At 50.8% G+C, this 23,446-nt stretch overlaps 1 protein-coding gene across 1 annotated transcript in view; it reads left to right on the forward strand.

Moving 5' to 3' along the window:
* Nucleotides 1–262: 262 nt before the first annotated feature.
* Nucleotides 263–23,446, forward strand: part of LOC126539679 (uncharacterized) — a 141,448-nt gene continuing 118,264 nt past the window's right edge. Inside the window, exon 1 of the mRNA XM_050186536.2 lies at nt 263–2,321. Coding sequence (XP_050042493.2) covers nt 263–2,321 — 2,059 coding nt within the window. The remainder of the gene's footprint in view (nt 2,322–23,446) is intronic.

The raw sequence follows: 23,446 nt of genomic DNA on the forward strand, positions 1-23,446 counted from the left end.
ATTAGGATGGACAGTCCAGGGCCAGGTCGGCACAAGGAAGTCAACAGGAGTCTGCTCCTCGGCTGCTGGCGTGATGCGGATAGGAGTGAGTGAAGAAATTTACAAGGAAATATCAGCACAGCTAAAGTCTTTCTGGGAGCTCGAGCACATCGGTATCAAGTAACATGAGCCAGTTCGTCACGAGGACGCAGTCCTTCAGCACTATAAAGAAACCGTCAACTTTGAGAATGGCCGCTATAAGGTGTCGTTCCCTTGGAATTCGATGGTTTACGAGCTTGGCGACAACTACGAGTGCGCAGCAAGGCGTCTTAAAGCACAGACAAAGCGCCTCTGGGAAGGAGGTTCGTTGATTAGGGAATACGACGCCTGCATAAGAGACTACATAGAAAAGGGCTATGCAGAGCCAGCCAGCAAGGACTGCGGCACGTCGGAAGGTCCGGTGTACTATATGCCACATCAAGCAGTTGTTCGTCGCGAAAGCCAGACGACAAAACTGAGGGTAGTATTTGATGCATCATCAAGTGCCAAAAATCGCCTCTCACTGAACAATGTTTTGGAAAGTGGCCCAAACCTAAACCCAGAGCTCATTGATCTGCTGATCAATTTCCGCACTTACAACATTGCCATTGTTGCGGATATTGAAAAGGCCTTTCTCCAAATATCACTATCAGAGAGCGATCGGAACGCTGTGCAGTTTCTCTGGTACGCTATGACGCCAAAGAAAGGGGAAGAGCTTCCAACTATGGTGACCTATCGCATGACTCGCGTGCCGTTCGGGGTCACGTCGAGCCCATTTCTCTTGGCTGCAACGTTGCAACATCATCTTGAAGGCCTGCCGGAACGGTATGCTGAAACTGCAGGTATTCTGCGCAAGCATCTTTACGTGGACGACTTTGTAACTGGGGTTGACAGCCTTGACAAGGGTAAAGTCTTGTGCCAGGAGTCCAAAGATATATTGTCTCAAGCAAGGATGCGGCTACACAAGTGGATGTCGAACGACCGCGATCTCGTCAACTTCTTAGAGAATGGCAATGTGGAGAGAACGAACGCTGATGCTGGACATGCTGCAGCTACAAAGGTATTGGGAGTAGGTTGGAATGCTCAGACTGACCACTTTGAATACAACCTAACTTCACTCATCGACTTCCTCTCCGCAAGAGCCGACGACAAGATATTTGTCCTGCAGGTCTCGGCAAGAATTTTCGACCCTTTTGGATTTATTGCTCCCACAACATTATGCGTAAAGGTAATGTTCCAGAAGTTGTGGGAGTTGGGAATTGGTTGGGACGATCCCTTGCCTGAGACATTGCAGCCTGAGTGGGACTGCTGGTGTAGGGAGCTTCCATGCATTGAAGGAGTGTCTATTCCAAGACTGATAGCGGCAGACATTAGTAACGATGATACGGAGAAAGTGGTGCATGTTTTCTGTGACGCAAGCCCGAAGGCCTATGGTGCTGTCGCATATATCGTGACCAAGTCTCCGTTCGGACTAACAAATGTCAGCTTGGTCATGGCTAAATCAAGAGTGGCCCCTTTGAAACGCCTCTCGCTACCCCGATTGGAGCTGATGGGAGCCTTTATTGGCGCGCGACTATGCCACTACGTTGCCAAGGCCTTGGATCTGAAGAACGTTGCTACCATCCTCTGGACTGACTCTACAGTAGCTATGTACTGGATCAAGGGAAACGCTGCCAGATGGAAGCCCTTCGTGGCAAATCGAGTCTCAGAGTTACAGGCGCTGACAGATTCCAGGGATTGGAGACACTGCCCAGGCTCAGACAACCCCGCTGACCTAATCACCCGCGGCATTCTCCCATCGGCCCTGCGGGAAAGCGAACTGTGGTGGAAAGGACCCCGTTGGCTTCAGGAGGATGACACGTGTTGGCCAATGATAAGTGAGCCGAGCTCGAAGGTTAGGGAGTGCCAAATGGAAGAGCGAAAGGTGACGGTGATGCCCATAGTATCATCGTCATCCATGGCAATTTTCAATGCTGAGAATTATAGTTCATTCAGCAAAGTCGTGCGAGTAACCGCGTGGGTCCGCCGCTTTGTCGACAACTGCCACAAGAAAGAAGGAAGGACGATCGGCCCATTACGAGCTGAAGAAGTAATCAGCGCCGAAAGATACTGGTTGGCTAAAGCTCAAGAAGATGCGTTCAGCGACGACATTTCAAACCTGAAGAATCAAAGACCGCTGCACAAGAGCTCTCCTGTTTTGCCTTTCAACCCGTACTTCGACAAAGAGGGCCTCATGCGAGTTGGTGGACGCTTGCAATTCAGTGATAACAACGAAGAGACTAAGCATCCCATTGTTCTTCCTGGCAAGCACCCCCTCACGTCACTGCTCATACGGAAGGAACATTTGAGAATGCTGCACGCGGGCGTACGCGATACTCTAGCACAGCTGCGAGAATCGTATTGGATTATTCGAGGACGTCAGGCCGTAAAGAAAATTATCAAGCAGTGCCTCGTCTGTCACAGGCAAAGTTGCCCTCCCGCTACGGAACCAGTAGCACCACTTACAGCTGACAGAGTGACAAAGGGAAACCCGTTCGACATCGTTGGCATCAATTTTGCAGGGCCCTTGATTTGTCAACAGTCACGCGACAGCAAAAAATGCTACATCGCTATTTTCACCTGAGCTGTGACACGTGCCGTCCACCTTGAGCTTGTCAGCGACCTGTCGGCTACAGCCTTCCTGTTGGCCTTTAAACGCTTTGTGGCACGCCGTGGAATTTGCTCGACGGTGTATTCGGACAACGCGCTCACATTCAAGCGTGCAGCCAGGGATCTACAGGCAATGTTCATGCTGTTGCAGGTCGAGGAATTGCAGTCATACTTCGCCGGAAACCGGATCAGATGGAAGTTTATTGTTGAACGGGCAGCTTGGTGGGGTGGATTCTGGGAGCGGATGGTGCTATCTGTGAAAGTAGCATTGCGAAAGGTGTTAGGTCAGAGCAGCTTGAGTTTCGAAGAACTGACCACCGTTCTTTATGAGGTGGAGGCCGTGGTCAACTCACGCCCTTTGACTTTCATATATGATGATGCTCAAGAGCCAGAACCACTGTCACCGGCTCATTTCCTTGTCGGAAGAAAGTTGACGACCCTTCCTCCACACCTGCTGCCGGACGAAATTCCTGGCGGTGGCATGCATCTCTCACGACGCTGGAAGTACCGGACTGCCATGGCCGACATTTTCTGGAGACGGTGGCGGAAAGAGTACTTATTGGAGCTCAGATCGGCACATATGTGCCGACCAACGACATCGAGTGATCTGAAGAAAGGCGCATTGGTGCTCCTGAGGGAAGACCGTTTGAAACGCCACATGTGGAAGACCGCCAGAATTAAGGAAACATTTAAGGGTAGAGACGGCAGGGTGCGGTCCTGCAAACTGGTATTAAGTGGGGGAACTGAGGTGAAGCGACCGATACAGCTGCTGTATCCCTTGGAGATTGGACAGCAATGAGATCAATAATAGTTCGCTCATCCGGGGGAGGTTGTTGTATATCCTCCATTCTGGAGCCAGGGTCCCCCTCCCCAGCGGCGCCAGACAGTTGATAAACCCCCGCACTGCGGGCCACCGACGAAGTGGCAAGGAGAACTTCTTCTCAGAGGCGCCGGACACTTGATACCCCTCAAACTACGTGCCTTACTGGCGGGCGCGACGTATACAAACGAACCGGCGGTGCGGTGGTGTGGTGGTGCGTTCCAAGCGTGGAGGTGGTGATGATAACTTTATTGCACACAGGGGAGTTGCGGACACGCAGGTCCTTGGGCCCCCGCACGGCCCCACTGCACTCAAACGTTCATGCCCCGGAGGCTCATGACCCTGGCAGCCCGGCCTGTGGCGATGGCTTTTGGCACGTACGTGGTGCAAGAATGCTTGTGTGGCATGGTGTATTATGACTTTCTCCTTCTCACTACTCTCTCCCATTTCCCATACCTTCTAGTGAAAAATAAAGCAGTCTTCTTGATGCACTCGAAGCGAAAGGACGTCTGTCGTTTTTCCATCAGTTCAAAGTTCTCCGTCTCTTATTCCACAACAACACCTACAATGAAGGCTTACCACGCCGATTTCAATGGATCCGTGGCGCTTTCTTCTTGCTTACGTTTTGGCCGATATTAATGTATAGGTTGTACTGCAGACTGTTGAATACCAGCGTCATGCTGGCGACGCAATGAATGCCATGCAGCCACCACATGCTGACGTCAATGGCGTGAAACCCGGGTGATGGCGACGCTGTTATGAGACGATCGAACCATACTCTTTCAAAGCGAAGGCCGAAGAAGTTGGGTACGTCAAAATTCTCAAGTTGCCAATTGTGACCAATGTACCCAATGGCACAAGCCCACTCGAAAATGGTTTATGGCTCACGCCGTTTGTACGACAGCGTGCCACGCCGTGCTCGATTGCCGGCCTTCTGTGCCGCTTTCTGACGTTTCTTCGTTTCTTCCACAGTTTACGTTGCCCGCCGTGCCGCAATAGTCAGTGTGGCGACGTGTCATGCGTAGCTGTTCTCGATAAACACATATACGCCATACGACCTAGTGAACATAACCTGATCCGTGGCCTTGTGTCTAGGACGCTCGGCTGGAATGGATCAGGGAGGTGGAGGCGTCAGCCTGCTGCCGGCGGTTGGCGGGGACCAGCTTGTGTACTGGTGCGCTTGTGAAAGGGCGCGCAGGTCGGGTCAGAGCCCGGAACTGCTTTGAAAAGAACTCACCCTTTCTGACTGATTGCGAAATTTTGGTGGCAGCCTAATTTTCGTCGCTGCCGTCTTCTTTTTTTTCAATGTTATTCGCATTGTGTGACATTTTCAGCCACCTTCCTCTGTGCATGTAGTCCCATTCACATGCGTGTTGACCCAAGTTGACCGCTGGCTTCTGGAACTAAGTGTGTGTTGACTGCTATCTTGCTCTGCAGAAGATAGGGTTCTCAGAGAATGTGGCTTGTGAGACATCTTGGGAAACACTTTCAGGGACAAACCCACAACTAATGTGAACACACGTACAAAGAAGGCTTACCTCACCGATTCCAATGGATCCGCGGCGCTTTCTTCTTGCTTACGTTTTGGCCTATGTTAATGTATAGGTTGTACTGAAGACTGTTGAATACCAGCGTCATGCTGACGACGCAATGAATACCATGCAGCCACCACACGTTGGCGTCAACAGCGTGAAACCCGCTTGATGGCGACGCTGTGACGAGACGATCGAACGATGCTGATTCCATGCGAAGACCTCAGAAGTTGGTCGCCTCACAATTCCCAAGTTGCCAATTCTGACCAATGTACCCAATGGCACAAGCCCACTCAAAAATGGTTTATGGCTCAGGGTGTTTGTACGACCGCGTGCCCCGCCGTTTTCGATTGCCGGCCTCCTGTGCCGCTTATCTTTCTGACGTTTCTTCGTTTGTACCACAGTTTACGTTGCCCGCCGTGCCGCAATTGTCACTGTGGCGACAAGTCATGCATGGCTGTTCTCGATAAACACACATACGCCCAACGACGTAGTGAACATCACCTGATCCGTAGCCTTGTGTCTAGGACACTCGGCAGGAATCGATCAGGGATGTAGAGGCGTAAGCCTGCTGCCGGCGGTTGGCGGGGACCAGCTAGTGTACACGTGCGCTTGTGAAAGGGCGCGCAGGTCGGGTCATAGCCCCGAACTGCTTTGAAAAGCACTCACCCTTTTTGACGGACTCCGAAATTTCGGTGGCCGCATTGTTTTTGTCGCTGCCGTATTCTTTTGTTTTTCAATGGTCATTGTGTCACATTTTCAGCCGCCATCCTCTGTGCATGTAGTCCCATTCAGATGCGTGTTGGCCCAATTTGTTCGCTGGCTTCTGGAACTAAGTGTGTGTTGACTGCTACCTTGCTCTGCAGACGATAGAGTTCTCAGAGAATGTGGCTTGTGAGACATCTTGGGAAACATTTTCAGGGACAAACCCACAATTAATGTGAACACACCTACTATGAAGGCTTACCTCGCCGATTTCAATGGATCCGCGGCGCTTTCTTCTTGCTTACGTTTTGGCCTATGTTAATGAATAGGTCGTACTGAAGACTGTTGAATACCAGCGTCATGCTGACGACGCAATGAATACCATGGAGCCACCACACGTTGGCGTCAACGGCGTGAAACGCGGGTTATGGCGACGCTGTTATGAGACGATCGAACCATACTCTTTCAAAGCGAAGGCCGAAGAAGTTGGGTACGTCAAAATTCTCAAGTTGCCAATTGTGACCAATGTACCCAATGGCACAAGCCCACTCGAAAATGGTTTATGGCTCACGCCGTTTGTACGACAGCGTGCCACGCCGTGCTCGATTGCCGGCCTTCTGTGCCGCTTTCTGACGTTTCTTCGTTTCTTCCACAGTTTACGTTGCCCGCCGTGCCGCAATAGTCAGTGTGGCGACGTGTCATGCGTAGCTGCTCTCGATAAACACATATACGCCATACGACCTAGTGAACATCACCTGATCCGTCGCCTTGTGTCTAGGACACTCGGCAGGAATCGATCAGGGAGGTAGAGGCGTCAGCCTGCTGCCGGCGTTTGGCGGGGACCAGCTTGTGTACCGGTGCCCTTGTGAAAGGGCGCGCAGGTCGGGTCAGAGTCCGGAACTGCTTTGAAAAGTACTCACCCTTTCTGACGGATTGCGAAATTTTGGTGGCAACCTCGTTTTCGTCGCTGCCATCTTCTTTTTTTCAATGTTATTGGCATTGTGCGACATTTTCAGCCACCTTCATCTGTGCATCTAGTCACATTGACATGCGCGTTGACACAAGTTGTCCGCTGGCTTCTGGAACGAAGTGCGTGTTGACTCCTATCTTGCTCTGCAGACGATAGGGTTCTCAGAGAATGCGGCTTGTGAGACATCTTGGGAAACATTTTCAGGGACAAACGCACAATGAATGTGAACACACCTACAATGAAGGCTTACCTCGCCGATTTCAATGCATCCGCGGCGCTTTCTTCTTGCTTACCTTTTTGCCTATGTTAATGTATAGGTTGTGCTGACGACTGTTGAATACCAAAGTCATGCTGACGACGCAATGAATACCATGGAGCCACCACACGTTGGCGTCAACGGCGTGAAACCCGGCTGATGGCGACGCTGTTATGAGACGATCGAACCATACTGTTTCCATGCGAAGACCGAAGAAGTTGGGCACGTCATAATTCCCAAGTTGCCAATTCTGACCAATGTAGCCAATGGCACAAGCCCAATCGGAAGTGGTTGATGGCTCAGGCTGTTTGTACGACCGCGTGCCCCGCCCTGTTCGATTGCCGGCCTTCTGTGCCGCTTATCTTTGTGACATTTCTTCGTTTGTTCCAGAGTTTACGTTGCCCGCCGTGCCGCAATTGTCAGTGTGGCGACGTGTCATGCGTGGCTGTTTTCGATCAACACATATACGCCCAACTATCTAGTGAACATCACCTGATCCGTGGCCTTGTGTCTAGGACACTCGGCAGGAATCGATCAGGGAGGTAGAGGCGTCAGCCTGCTGCCGGCGGTTGGCGGGGACCAGCTAGTGTACCCGTGCGCTTGTGAAAGGGCGCGCAGGTCGCGTCAGAGCCCGGAACTGCTTTGAAAAGTACTCACCCTTTTTCACGGATTGCGAAATTTCGGTGGCAGCATTGTTTTCGTCGCTGCCGTCTTCTTTTTTTTCAATGTTATTGGCATTGTGTAAGATTTTCAGCCACCTTCCTGTGTGCATGTAGTCACATTCACATGCGCGTTGACCCAAGTTGACCGCTGGCTTCTGGAACTAAGTGCGTGTTGACTGCTATCTTGCTCTGCAGACGACAGGGTTCTCAGAGAATGTGGCTTGTGAGACATCTTGGGAAACATTTTCAGGGACAAACCCACAATTAATGTGAACACACCTACAATGAAGGTTAAGTCGCCGATTTCAACGGATCCGCAGGGCATTCTTCTTGCTTAGGTTTTGGCCTATGTTAATGTATAGGTTGTGCTGAAGACTGTTGAATACCAGCGTCATGCTGACGACGCAATGAATACCATGGAGCCACCACACGTTGACGTCAACGTCATGAAACGCGGGTGATGGCGATGCTGTTATGAGACACTCGAACCATGCTGTTTCCATGCGAAGACCGAAGAAGTGGGCACGTCAAAATTCCCAAGTTGCCAATTCTGACCAATGTACCCAATGGCACAAGCCCAATCGGAAATGGTTTATGGCTCAGGCTGTTTGTACGACCGCGTGCCACGCCCTGTTCGATTGCCGGCCTCCTGTGACGCTTATCGTTCTGACGTTTCTTCGTTTGTACCACAGTTTACGTTGCCCACCGTGCCGCAATTGTCAGTGTGGCGACGTGTCATGCGTGGCTGTTCTCTATACACACATATACACCCAACTACCTAGTGAACATCACCTGATCCGTGGCCTTGTGTCTAGCACGCTCGGCCAGAATGGATCAGGCAAGTAGAGGCATCAGCCTGCTGCTGGAGATTGGCGGGGACCAGCTAGTGTGCCCGTGCGCTTGTGAAAGGCCGCGCATGTCGGGTCAGAGCCCGGAACTGCTTTAAAAAGTACTCACCCTTTCTGACTTATTGCGAAATTTTGGTGGCTGCCTCGTTTTCGTCGCTGCCGTCTTCTTTTTTTTCAATGTTATTGGCATTGTGAGACATCTTCAGCCACCTTCATCTGTGCATCTAGTCCCATTGACATGCGCGTTGACACTAGTTGCCCGCTGGCTTCTGGAACTAAGAGTGTGTTTGCTGCTATCTTGCTCTGCAGACGTTAGGGTTCTCTGACAATGTGGCTTGTGAGACATCAGGGTAAACATTTTAAGGGAGAAAGACACAATTAATGTGAACACAGCTACAATGAAGGTTTTCGTCGCCGATTTCAATGGATCCGCAGGGCATTCTTCTTGCTTACGTTTTGGCCTATGTTAATGTATAGGTTGTACTGAAGACTGTTGAATACCAGCGTCATGTGGACGACGCAATGAATACCATGGAGCCACCACAGGCTGACGTCAATGGCGTGAAACCCGGTTGATAGTGACGCTGTGACGAGACGATCGAACGATGCTGATTCCATGCAAAGACCTCAGAAGTTGGGCGCCTCACAATTCTCAAGTTGCCAATTCTGACCAATGTACGCAATGGCACAAGCCCACTCAAAAATGGCTTATGGCTCAGGCTGTTTGTACGACCGCGTGCCCCGCCCTGTTCGACTGCCGGCCTTCTGTGCCGCTTATCTTTCTGACGGTTCTTCGTTTGTTCCACAGTTTACTTTGCCCGCCGTGCCGCAATTGTTAGTGTGGCGACGTGTCATGCGTGGCTGTTCTCGATACACACATACATATACGCCCAACGACCTAGTGAACATCACCTGATCCGTGGCCTTGTGTCTAGCACGCTCGGCAGGAATCGATCAGGGAGGTAGAGGCGTCAGCCTGCTGCCGGCGGTTGGCGGGGACCAGCTAGTGTACCCGTGCGCTTGTGAAAGGGCGCGCAGGTCGGGTTAGAGCCCGGAACTGCGTTGAAAAGTACTCACCCTTTTTGACGGATTGCGAAATTTCGGTGGCAGCATTGTTTTTGTCGCTGCCGTCCCTTTTTTTTCAACGTTATTGGCATTGTGTGACATTTTCAGCCACCTTCATCTGTGCATGTAGTCCCATTCACATGCGTGTTGGATGAAGTTGTCCGCTGGCTTCTGGAACTAAGTGTGTGTTGACTGCTATCTTCCTCTGCAGACGATGGGGTTCTCAGAGAATGTGGCTTGTGAGACATCTTGGGAATCATTTTCAGGGACAAACCCACAATTAATGTGAACACACCTACAATAAAGGCTTACCTCGCCGATTTGAATGGATCCGCGGCGCTTTCTTCTTGCTTACGTTTGGGCCTATGTTATAGTATAGGTTGTACTGAAGACTGTTGAATACAAGCGTCATGCTGGCGACGCAATGAATACCATGGAGCCCTCACACGTTGGCGTCAACGGCGTGAAACCCGGGTGATGGCGACGCGGTTATGAGACGATCGAACAATGCTGTTTCCATGCGAAGACCGAAGAAGTTGGGCACGTCAAAATTCCCAAGTTGCCAATTCTGAACAATGTACCCAATGGCACAAGCCCAATCGGAAATGGTTGATGGCTCACGCTGTTTGTACGACCGCATACCACGCCGTGTTCCATTGCCGGCCTCCTGTGCCGCTTATCTTTCTGACGTTTCTTCGTTTGTACCAGAGTTTACATTGCCCGAAATGCCGCAATTGTCAGTGTGGCGACGTGTCATGCGCTGCTGTTCTCGATAAACACATATACGCCCAACGACCTAGTGGACATCACCTGATTCGTGACCTTGTGTCTAGGACACTCGGCAGGAATCGATCAGGGAGGTAGAGGCGTCAGCCTGCTGCCGGCGGCTGGCGGGGACCAGCTAGTGAACCCGTACGCTTTTGAAAGGGCGCGCAGGCCTGGTCAGAGCCCGAACTACTTTGAAAAGTACTCACCCTTTTTGACGGATTGCGAAATTTCGGGGGCAGCATTGTTTTTGTGGCTGCCGTCTTCTTTTTTTTTCAATGTTATAGGCATTGTGTGACATTTTCAGCCACCTCCCTCTGTGCATGCAGTCCCATTCACATTCGTGTTGGATCAAGTTGTCCGCTGGTTTCTGGAACAAAGTGTGTGTTCACTGCTATCTTGCTCTGCAGACGATAGGGTTCTCAGAGAAAGTGGCTTGTGAGACATCTTGGGAAACATTTTCAGGGACAAACCCACAATTAATGTGAACACGCCTACAATGAAGGCTTACCTCGCCGATTTCAATGGATCCGCAGGGCATTCTTCTTGCTTACGTTTTGGAGTATGTTAATGTATAGGTTGTACTGAAGACTGTTGAATACGAGCGTCATGCTGACGACGCAATGAATACCATGGAGCCACCACATGTTGGCGTTAACGGCGTGAAACCCGGGTGATGGCGACGCTGTTATGAGACGATCGAACGATGCTGTTTCCATGCGAAGACCGAAGTTGGGCACGTCAAAATTCCAAGGTTGCCAATTCTGATCAATGTACACAATGGCACAAGCCCAATCGGAAATGGTTGATGGCTCAGGCTGTTTGTACGACCGCGTGCCACGCCGTGTTCGATTGCCGGCCTCCTGTGCCGCTTATCTTTCTGACGTTTCTGACGGATCCATTAAAATCGGCGAGGTAACGTTCATTGTAGGTGTGTCCACATTATTGTGGGTTTGTCCCTTAAAATGTTTCCCCAGACGTCTCACATGCCACATTGTCAGAGAACCCTATCGTCTGCAGAGCAAGATAGCAGCCAACACGCTCTTAGTTTCAGAAGCCAGCGGACAACTTGGGTCAACGCCCCTTTCAATGGGACTAGATACACCGAGGAAGCTGGCTGAAAATGTCACACAATGCCAATAACATTGGAAAAAAAGAAGACGGCAGCGACCAAAAACGAGGCTGCCACCAAATTTTGGTAATCCGTCGAAAACGATGAGTACTTTCAAAGCAGTTTCGGGCTCTGACCTGACCTACTCGCCCTTTCACGAGCGCACCGGTACACAAGCTGGTCCCCGCCAACCGCCGTCAGCAGGCTGACGCCTCTACCTCCCTGATCCATTCCTGCCGAGTGTCCTAGACACAAGGCCACGGATCAGGTGATGTTCACTTGGTCGTTGGGCGTATATGTGTTTCTCGAGAACAGCCACGCATGACACGTCGCCACACTGACAATTGCGGCACGGCGGGCAACGTAAACTGTGGAACAAACGAAGAAAAGTAAAAAAGATACGCGGAACAGAAGGCCGGCAATAGAACACGGCTTGGCACGCTGTCGTACAAACGGCCTGAGCCATAAACCATTTCCGATTGGGCTTGTGTCATTGGGTACATTGGTCAGAATTGCCAACTTGGGAATTGTGACGCGCCCAACTTCTTCTGTCTTCGCATGGAATCAGCATCGTTCGATCGTCTCGTCACAGCGTCACCATCACCCGCGTTTCACGCTGTTGACGTCAGCGTGTGGTGGTTCCATGGTATTCATTGCGTCGTCAGCATGACGCTGGTATTCAACAGTCTTCAGTACAACGTATACATTAACCTAGGCCAAAACGTAAGCAAGAAGAATGCGCCGCGGATCCATTGAAATCGGCGAGGTAAACCTTTATTTTAGGTGTGTTCACATTGTTTGTGAGTTTGTCCCTTAAAATGTTTTTCCAGATGTCTCACAAGCCACATTGCCAGAGAACGCTATCGTCTGCAGAGCTAGATAGGAGCCAACACACTCTTAGTTCCAGAAGCAGCGGACAACTTGGGTCAACGCGCACGTGAAAGGGAATAGATACACAGAGGAAGGTTGCTGGAAATGTCACACAATGCCAATAACATTAAAAAAAGGAAGACGGCAGCGATCAAAAGCGAGGCTGCCACCAAAATTTCGCAACCTTTCAAAAAGGATGAGTACATTTCAAAGCAGTTCCCGGCTCTGACCTGACCTGCGCGCCCTTTCACAAGCGCACCGGTACACAAGCTGGTCCCCGCCAACTGCCGGAAGCAGGCTGACGCCTCTACCTCCTTGATCCATTCCTGCCGAGTGTCCTAGACACAAGGCCACGGATCAGGTGATGTTCACTAGGTCGTTGGGCGTATATGTGTTTATCGAGAACAGCCACGCATGACACGTCGCCACACTGACGTTTGCGGCCCGGCGGGCAACGTAAACTGTGGAACAAACGAAGAAACGTCAAAAAGATAAGCGGCACACGAGGCCGGCAATCGAACACGGCGTGACACGCGCTCGCACAAACGGCCTGAGCCATAAACCATTTCCGATTGGCCTTGGGTCATTGGGTACATTGGTCAGAATTGGCAACTTGGCAATTGTGACGCGCCCAACTTCTTCGGTCTTCGCATGGAATCAGCATCGTTCGATCATCTCGTCACAGCGTCACCATCACCCGCGTTTCACGCCGTTGACGTCAGCGTGTGGTGGTTCCATGGTATTCATTGCGTCGTCAGCATGACGCTGGTATTCAACAGCCTTCATTACAACCTATACATTAACCTAGGCCAAAACGTACGCAAGAAAAATGCGCCGCGGATCCAATGAAATCGGCGAGGTAAGCCTATATTGGAGGTGTGTTCAAATTGTTTGTGGGTTCGTCCAATAAATCTTTTCCCAAGATGTCTCACATTCCAGATTCTCAAAGAACCCTATCGTCTGCAGAGCTAGATAGGAGCCAACACACTCTTAGTTCCAGAAGCCAGCGGACAACTTGGGTCAACGCGCACGTGAAAGGGAATAGATACACAGAGGAAGGTTGCTGAAAATGTCACACAATGCCAATAACATAAAAAAAAGAAGACGGTAGCGATCAAAAACGAGGCTGCCACCAAAATTTCGCAATCCGTCAAAAATGGTGAGTACTTTTCAAAGCAGTTCCGGGCTGTGACCTGACCTGCGGGCCCTTTCACAAGCGCCCCGGTACACAAGCTTTTCCCCGCCAACCGCCGGCAGCGGGCTGACGCCTCACCTCCCTGATCCATTCCTGCCGAGTGTCCTAGACAAAAGGCCACGGATCAGGTGATGTTCACTAGGTCGTTGGGCGTATATGAGTTTATGGAGAACAGCCACGCATGACACGTCGCCACACTAACATTTGCGGCACGGCGGGCAACGTAAACTGTGGAACAAACGAAGAAACGTCAAAAAGAGAAGCGGCACACGAGGCCGGCAATCGAACACGGCGTGACACGCGGTCGCACAAACGGCCTGAGCCATAAACCATTTCCGATTGGCCTTCTGTCATTGGGTACATTGGTCAGAATTGGCAACTTGGCAATTGTGACGCGCCCAACTTCTTCGGTCTTCGCATGGAATCAGCATCGTTCGATCATCTCGTCACAGCGTCACCACCACCCGCGTTTCACGCCGTTGACGTCAGCGTGTTGTGGTTCCATGGTATTCATTGCGTCGTCAGCATGACGCTGGTATTCAACAGCCTTCATTACAACCTATACATTAACCTAGGCCAAAACGTACGCAAGAAAAATGCGCCGCGGATCCATTGAAATCGGCGAGGTAAGCCTATGTTGGAGGTGTGTTCAAATTGTTTGTGGGTTTGTCCCATAAATCTTTTCCCAAGGTGTCTCACGTTCCACATTCTCAAAGAACCCTATCCTCTACAGAGCAAGATAGCAGCCAACACACACTTAGTTCCAGAAGCCAGCGGACAACTTGGGTCAACGCGCATGTTAACGGGACTAGATAAAAAGAAGAAGGTGGCTGAAAATATCACTCAATGCCAATAACATTGGAAAAAGGAAGACGGCAGCGATCAAAAACGAGGCTTCACCAAAATTTCGCAATCCGTCAAAAATGGTGAGTACTTTTCAAAGCAGTTCCGGGCTGTGACCTGACCTGCGCGCCCTTTCACAAGCGCCCCGCTACAGAAGCTGGTCCCCGCCAACCGCCCGCAGCAGGCTGACGCCTCACCTCCCTGATCCATTCCTGCCGAGTGTCCTAGACACAAGGCCACGGATCAGGTGATGTTCACTAGGTCGTTGGGCGTATATGTGTTTATCATGAACAGACACGCATGACACGTCGCCACACTGACAATTGCGGCACGGCGGGCAACGTAAACTGTAGAAGAAACAAAGAAACGTCAAAAAGATAAGGGGTACACGAGGCCGGCAATCGAACACGGTGTGACACGCGGTCGTACAAACGGCCTCAGCCATAAACCATTTCCGATTGATCTTGTGCCATTGGGTACATTGGTCAGAATTGGCAACTTGGGAATTGTGACGCGCACAACTTCTTCGGTCTTCGCATGGAATCAACATCGTTCGATCGTCTCGTCACAGCGTCACCATCACCCGCGTTTCACGCCGATGACATCAGCGTGTGGTGGCTCCATGGTATTCATTGCGTCGTCAGCATGACGCTCGTATTCAACAGCCTTCAGTACAACCTATACATTAACATAGGCCAAAACGTAAGCAAGACGAATGCCCTGCGGATCCAATGAAATCGGCGACGTAAGCCTTCATTGTAGGTGTGTTCACATTATTTGTGGGTTTGTCCCTTAATATGTTTCCCAAGATGTCTCACATTCCACATTCTCAAAGAACCCTATCCTCTGCAGAGCAAGATAGCAGCCAACACACACTTAGTTCCAGAAGCCAGCGGACAACTTGGGTCAACGCGCATGTTAATGGAACTAGATACAAAGAAGAAGGTGGCTGAAAATGTCGCCTAATGCCAATAACATTGGAAAAAAAGATGACGGCAGCGATCAAAAACGAGGCTGCCACCAAAATTTCGCAATCCGTCATAAATGGTGAGTACTTTTCAAAGCAGTTCCGGGCTGTGACCTGACCTGCGCGCCCTTTCACAAGCGCCCCGGTACACAAGCTGGTCCCCGCCAACCGCAGGCAGCAGGCTGACGCCTCACCTCCCTGATCCATTCCTGCCGAGTGTCCTAGACACAAGGCCACGGATCAGGTGATGTTCACTAGGTCGTAGGGCGTATATGTGTTTATCGAGAACAGCCACGCATGACACGTCGCCACACTGACATTTGCGACACGACGGGCAACGTAAACTGTGGAACAAAAGAAGAAACGTCCAAAAGATAACCGGCACAGAAGGCCGGCAATCCAACACGGCGTGACACGCGCTCGCACAAACGGCCTGAGCCATAAACCATTTCCGATTGGCCTTGGGTCATTGGGTACATTGGTCAGAATTGGCAACTTGGCAATTGTGACGCGCCCAACTTCTTCGGTCTTCGCATGGAATCAGCATCGTTCGATCATCTCGTCACAGCGTCACCATCACCCGCGTTTCACGCCGTTGACGTCAGCGTGTGGTGGTTCCATGGTATTCATTGCGTCGTCAGCATGACGCTGGTATTCAACAGCCTTCATTACAACCTATACATTAACCTAGGCCAAAACGTACGCAAGAAAAATGCGCCGCGGATCCAATGAAATCGGCGAGGTAAGCCTATATTGGAGGTGTGTTCAAATTGTTTGTGGGTTCGTCCAATAAATCTTTTCCCAAGATGTCTCACATTCCAGATTCTCAAAGAACCCTATCGTCTGCAGAGCTAGATAGGAGCCAACACACTCTTAGTTCCAGAAGCCAGCGGACAACTTGGGTCAACGCGCACGTGAAAGGGAATAGATACACAGAGGAAGGTTGCTGAAAATGTCACACAATGCCAATAACATTAAAAAAAAAGAAGACGGTAGTGATCAAAAACGAGGCTGCCACCAAAATTTCGCAATCCGTCAAAAATGGTGAGTACTTTTCAAAGCAGTTCCGGGCTGTGACCTGACCTGGGGGCCCTTTCACAAGCGCCCCGGTACACAAGCTTTTCCCCGCCAACCGCCGGCAGCGGGCTGACGCCTCACCTCCCTGATCCATTCCTGCCGAGTGTCCTAGACAAAAGGCCACGGATCAGGTGATGTTCACTAGGTCGTTGGGCGTATATGAGTTTATGGAGAACAGCCACGCATGACACGTCGCCACACTAACATTTGCGGCACGGCGGGCAACGTAAACTGTGGAACAAACGAAGAAACGTCAAAAAGAGAAGCGGCACACGAGGCCGGCAATCGAACACGGCGTGACACGCGGTCGCACAAACGGCCTGAGCCATAAACCATTTCCGATTGGCCTTCTGTCATTGGGTACATTGGTCAGAATTGGCAACTTGGCAATTGTGACGCGCCCAACTTCTTCGGTCTTCGCATGGAATCAGCATCGTTCGATCATCTCGTCACAGCGTCACCACCACCCGCGTTTCACGCCGTTGACGTCAGCGTGTTGTGGTTCCATGGTATTCATTGCGTCGTCAGCATGACGCTGGTATTCAACAGCCTTCATTACAACCTATACATTAACCTAGGCCAAAACGTACGCAAGAAAAATGCGCCGCGGATCCATTGAAATCGGCGAGGTAAGCCTATGTTGGAGGTGTGTTCAAATTGTTTGTGGGTTTGTCCCATAAATCTTTTCCCAAGGTGTCTCACGTTCCACATTCTCAAAGAACCCTATCCTCTACAGAGCAAGATAGCAGCCAACACACACTTAGTTCCAGAAGCCAGCGGACAACTTGGGTCAACGCGCATGTTAACGGGACTAGATAAAAAGAAGAAGGTGGCTGAAAATATCACTCAATGCCAATACCATTGGAAAAAGCAAGACGGCAGCGATCAAAAACGAGGCTTCACCAAAATTTCGCAATCCGTCAAAAATTGTGAGTACTTTTCAAAGCAGTTCCGGGCTGTGACCTGACCTGCGCGCCCTTTCACAAGCGCCCCGCTACAGAAGCTGGTCCCCGCCAACCGCCCGCAGCAGGCTGACGCCTCACCTCCCTGATCCATTCCTGCCGAGTGTCCTAGACACAAGGCCACGGATCAGGTGATGTTCACTAGGTCGTTGGGCGTATATGTGTTTATCATGAACAGACACGCATGACACGTCGCCACACTGACAATTGCGGCACGGCGGGCAACGTAAACTGTAGAAGAAACAAAGAAACGTCAAAAAGATAAGGGGTACACGAGGCCGGCAATCGAACACGGTGTGACACGCGGTCGTACAAACGGCCTCAGCCATAAACCATTTCCGATTGATCTTGTGCCATTGGGTACATTGGTCAGATTTGGCAACTTGGGAATTGTGACGCGCACAACTTCTTCGGTCTTCGCATGGAATCAGCATCGTTCGATCGTCTCGTCACAGCGTCACCATCACCCGCGTTTCACGCCGATGACATCAGCGTGTGGTGGCTCCATGGTATTCATTGCGTCGTCAGCATGACGCTCGTATTCAACAGCCTTCAGTACAACCTATACATTAACATAGGCCAAAACGTAAGCAAGACGAATGCCCTGCGGATCCAATGAAATCGGCGACGTAAGCCTTCATTGTAGGTGTGTTCACATTATTTGTGGGTTTGTCCCTTAATATGTTTCCCAAGATGTCTCACATTCCACATTCTCAAAGAACCCTATCCTCTGCAGAGCAAGATAGCAGCCAACACACACTTAGTTCCAGAAGCCAGCGGACAACTTGGGTCAACGCGCATGTTAATGGAACTAGATACACAGAAGAAGGTGGCTGAAAATGTCGCTTAATGCCAATAACATTGGAAAAAAAGATGACGGCAGCGATCAAAAACGAGGCTGCCACCAAAATTTCGCAATCCGTCAAAAATGGTGAGTACTTTTCAAAGCAGTTCCGGGCTGTTACCTGACCTGCGCGCCCTTTCACAAGCGCCCCGGTACACAAGCTGGTCCCCGCCAACCGCAGGCAGCAGGCTGACGCCTCACCTCCCTGATCCATTCCTGCCGAGTGTCCTAGACACAAGGCCACGGATCAGGTGATGTTCACTAGGTCGTAGGGCGTATATGTGTTTATCGAGAACAGCCACGCATGACACGTCGCCACACTGACATTTGCGACACGACGGGCAACGTAAACTGTGGAACAAAAGAAGAAACGTCCAAAAGATAACCGGCACAGAAGGCCGGCAATCCAACACGGCGTGGCACGCGGTCGTACAAACGGCCTGAGCCATAAACCATTTCCGATTGGCCTTGTGCCATTGGGTACATTGGTCAGAATTGGCAACTTGGGAATTGTGACGCGCCCAACTTCGGTCTTCGCATGGAATCAGCATCGTTCGATCATCTCGTCACAGCGTCACCATCACCCGCGTTTCACGCCGTTGACGTCAGCGTGTGGTGGTTCCATGGTATTCATTCCGTCGTCAGCATGACGCTGGTATTCAACAGCCTTCAGTACAACCTATACATTAACCTAGGCCAAAACGTAAGCAAGAAGAATGCGCCGCGGATCCATTGAAATCGGCGAGGTAACGTTCATTGTAGGTGTGTTCACATTAATTGTGGGTTTGTCCCTTAAAATGTTTCCCCAGACGTCTCACATGCCACATTGTCAGAGAAATCTATCGTCTGCAGAGCAAGATAGCAGCCAACACGCTCTTAGTTCCAGAAGCCAGCGGACAACTTGGGTCAACGCCCCTTTCAATGGGACTAGATACACCGAGGAAGGTGGCTGAAAATGTCACACAATGCCAATAACATTGGAAAAAAGAAGACGGCAGCGACCAAAAACGAGGCTGCCACCAAAATTTGGTAATCCGTCAAAAACGATGAGTACTTTCAAAGCAGTTTCGGGCTCTGACCTGACCTACTCGCCCTTTCACAAGCGCACCGGTACACAAGCTGGTCCCCGCCAACCGCCGTCAGCAGGTTGACGCCTCACCTCCCTGATCCATTCCTGCCGAGTGTCCTAGACACAAGGCCACGGATCAGGTGATGTTCACTAGGTCGTTGGGCGTATATGTGTTTATCATGAACAGACACGCATGACGCGTCGCCACACTGACAATTGCGGCACGGAGGGCAACGTAAACTGTGGAACAAACGAAGAAACGTCAAAACGATAAGCGGCACACGAGGCCGGCAATCAAACACGGCGTGGCACGCGGTCGTACAAACGGCCTGAGCCATAAACCATTTCCGATTGGCCTTGTGCCATTGGGTACATTGGTGAGAATTGGCAACTTGGGAATTGTGACGTGCCCAACTTCTTCGGTCTTCGCATGGAATCAGCATCGTTCGTTCGTCTCGTCACAGCGTCACCATCACCCGCGTTTCACGCCGTTGACGTCCGCGTGTGGTGGCTCCATGGTATTCGTTGCGTCGTCAGCATAACGCTGGTATTCAATAGTCTTCAGTACAACCTATACATTAACCTGGGCCAAAACGTAAGCAAGATGAATGCGCCGCGGAGCCATTGAAATCGGCGAGGTAACGTTCATTGTAGGTGTGTTCACATTAATTGTGGGTTTGTCCCTTAAAATGTTTCCCCAGACCTCTCACATGCCAGATTGTTAGAGAACCCTATCGTCTGCAGAGCAAGATAGCAGCCAACACGCTCTTAGTTCCAGAAGCCAGCGGACAACTTGGGTCTACACCCCTTTCAATGGGACTAGATACACCGAGGAAGGTGGCTGAAAATGTCACACAATGCCAATAACATTGGAAAAAAAGAAGACGGCAGCGACCAAAATCGAGGCTGCCACCAAAATTTGGTAATCCGTCAAAAACGATGAGTACTTTCAAAGCAGTTCCGGGCTCTGACCTAACCTACTCGCCCTTTCACAAGCGCACCGGTACACAAGCTGGTCCCGCCAACCGCCGGCAGCAGGCTGACGCCTCTAATTCTCTGGTCCATTCGTGCCGAGTGCCCTAGACACAAGGCCACGGATCAGGTGATGTTCACTAGGTCGTTGGGCGTATATGTGTTTATCTAGAACAGCCATGCATGACACGTCGCCACACTGACATTTCCGGCACGGCGGGCAACGTAAACTTTGGAACAAACGAAGAAACGTCAAAAAGATAAGCGGCACACGAGGCCGGCAATCGAACACGGCGTGACACGCAATCGTACAAATGGCCTGAGCCATAAAGCATTTCCGATTGGCCTTGTGCCATTGGGTACATTGGTCAGAATTGGCAACATGGGAATTGTGACGTGCCCAACTTCTGTCTTCGCAAGGAATCAGCATCGTTCGATCCTCTCGTCACAGCGTCACCACCACCCGCGTTTCACGCTGTTGACGTCAGCGTGTGGTGGTTCCATGGTATTCATTGCGTCGTCAGCATCACGATGGTATTCAACAGTCTTCAGTACAACCTATACATTAACCTAGACCAAAACATAAGCAAGAAGAATGCGCCGCGTAACCATTGAAATCGGCGAGATAAGCCTTCATTGTAGGTGTGTTCACATTGTTTGTGGGTTAGTCCCATAAATTCTTTCCCAAGATGTCTCAAATTCCACATTCTCAAAGAACCCTATCCTCTGCAGAGCAAGATAGCAGCCAACACACACTTAGTTCCAGAAGCCAGCGGACAACTTGGGTCAACGCGCATGTTAATGGGACTAGATACACAGAGCAAGGTGGCCGAAAATGTCACTCAATGCCAATAACAATGGAAAAAAAGAAGACGGCAGCGACCAAAAACGAGGCTGCCACCAAAATTTCGCAATCCTCCAAAAAGGATGAGTACTTTTCAAAGCAGTTCCCGGCTCTGACCTGACCTGCTCTCCCTTTCACAAGCGCACCGGTACACAAGCTGGTCCCCGCCAACTGCCGGAAGCAGGCTGACGCCTCTACCTCCCTGATCCATTCCTGCCGAGTGTCCTAGACACAAGGCCACGGATCAGGTGATGTTCACTAGGTCATTGGGCGTATATGTGTTTATCGAGAACAGCCACGCATGACACGTCGCCACACTGACGTTTGCGGCACGGCGGGCAACGTAAACTGTGGAACAAACGAAGAAACGTCAAAAAACTAAGCGGCACACGAGGCCGGCAATCGAACACGGCGTGAGACGCGCTCGCACAAACGGCCTGAGCCATAAACCATTTCCGATTGGCCTTGTGTAATTGGGTACATTGGTCAGAATTGGCAACTTGGCAATTGTGACGCGCCCAACTTCTTCGGTCTTCGCATGGAATCAGCATCGTTCGATCATCTCGTCACAGCGTCACCATCACCCGCGTTTCACGCCGTTGACGTCAGCGTGTGGTGGTTCCATGGTATTCATTGCGTCGTCAGCTAGACGCTGGTATTCAACAGTCTTCAGTGCAACCTATACATTAACCTAGGCCAAAACGTAAGCAAGAAGAATGCGCCGCGGAACCATTGAAATCGGCGAGATAAGCCTTCATTGTAGGCGTGTTCACATTGTTTTTGGGTTTGTCCCATAAATTTTTTCCCAAGATGTCGCACATTCCACATTCTCAAAGAACCCTATCCTCTGCAGAGGAAGATAGCAGCCAACACACACTTAGTTCCAGAAGCTAGCGGACAACTTGGGTCAACGCGCATGTTAATGTGACTAGATACACTGAGAAAGGTGGCTGAAAATGTCACAAAATGCCAATAACATAGGAAAAGAAGAAGACGGCAGCGATTAAAAACGAGGCTGCCACCAAAATTTCCCAATCCGTCAGAAAGGGTGAGCACTTTTTAAACCAGTTCCGGGCTCTGACCCGGCCTGCGCGCCCTTTCACAAGCGCACCGGTACACAAGCTGGTCCCGCCAACCGCCGGCAGCAGGCTGACGCCTCTAATTCTCTGGTCCATTCGTGCCGAGTGCCCTAGACACAAGGCCACGGATCAGGTGATGTTCACTAGGTCGTTGGGCGTATATGTGTTTATCTAGAACAGCCATGCATGACACGTCGCCACACTGACATTTGCGGCACGGCGGGCAACGTAAACTTTGGAACAAACGAAGAAACGTCAAAAAGATAAGCGGGACATGAGGCCGGCAATCGAACACGGCGTGACACGCAATCGTACAAACGGCCTGAGCCATAAAGCATTTCCGATTGGCCTTGTGCCATTGGGTACATTGGTCAGAATTGGCAACATGGGAATTGTGACGCGCCCAACTTCTGTCTTCGCAAGGAATCAGCATCGTTCGATCCTCTCGTCACAGCGTCACCACCACCCGCGTTTCACGCTGTTGACGTCAGCGTGTGGTGCTTCCATGGTATTCATTGCGTCGTCAGCATCACGATGGTATTCAACAGTCTTCAGTACAACCTATACATTAACCTAGGCCAAAACGTAAGCAAGAAGAATGCGTCGCGGAACTATTGAAATCGGCGAGATAAGCCTTCATTGTAGGTGTGTTCACATTGTTTGTGGGATTGTCCCATAAATTTTTCCCAAGATGTCTCACATTCCACATTCTCAAAGAACCCTATCCTGTGCAGAGGAAGATAGCAGCCAACACACACTTAGTTCCAGAAGCTAGCGGACAACTTGGGTCAACGCGCATGTTAATGGGACTAGATACACAGAGAAAGGCTGCTGAAAATGTCGCACAATGCCAATAACATTGGAAAAAAAGAAGACGGCAGCGACCAAAAACGTGGCTTGCAGCAAAATTTCGCAATCCGTCAAAAAAAATGAGTACTTTTCGAAGCAGTTCCGGGCTCTGATCTGACCTGCGCGCCCTTTCACAAGCGCACCGGTACACAAGCTGGTCCCCGCCAACCGCCGGAAGCAGGCTGACGCCTCACCTCCCTGATCCATTCCTGCCGAGTGTCCTAGACACAAGGCCACGGATTAGGCGATGTTCACTAGGTCGTTGGGCGTATATGTGTTTCTCCAGAACAGCCACGCATGACACGTCGCCACACTGACAATTGCGGCACGGCGGGCAACGTAAACTGTGGAACAAACCAAGAAACGTCAAAACGATAAGCGGCACACGAGGCCGGCAATCAAGCACGGCGTGGCACGCGGTCGTACAAACGGCCTGAGCCATAAACCATTTCCGATTGGCCTTGTGCCATAGGG

The sequence above is a fragment of the Dermacentor andersoni genome, chromosome 2 (assembly GCF_023375885.2).
Source record: "Dermacentor andersoni chromosome 2, qqDerAnde1_hic_scaffold, whole genome shotgun sequence".
In the NCBI taxonomy this organism is placed as follows: domain Eukaryota; kingdom Metazoa; phylum Arthropoda; class Arachnida; order Ixodida; family Ixodidae; genus Dermacentor; species Dermacentor andersoni.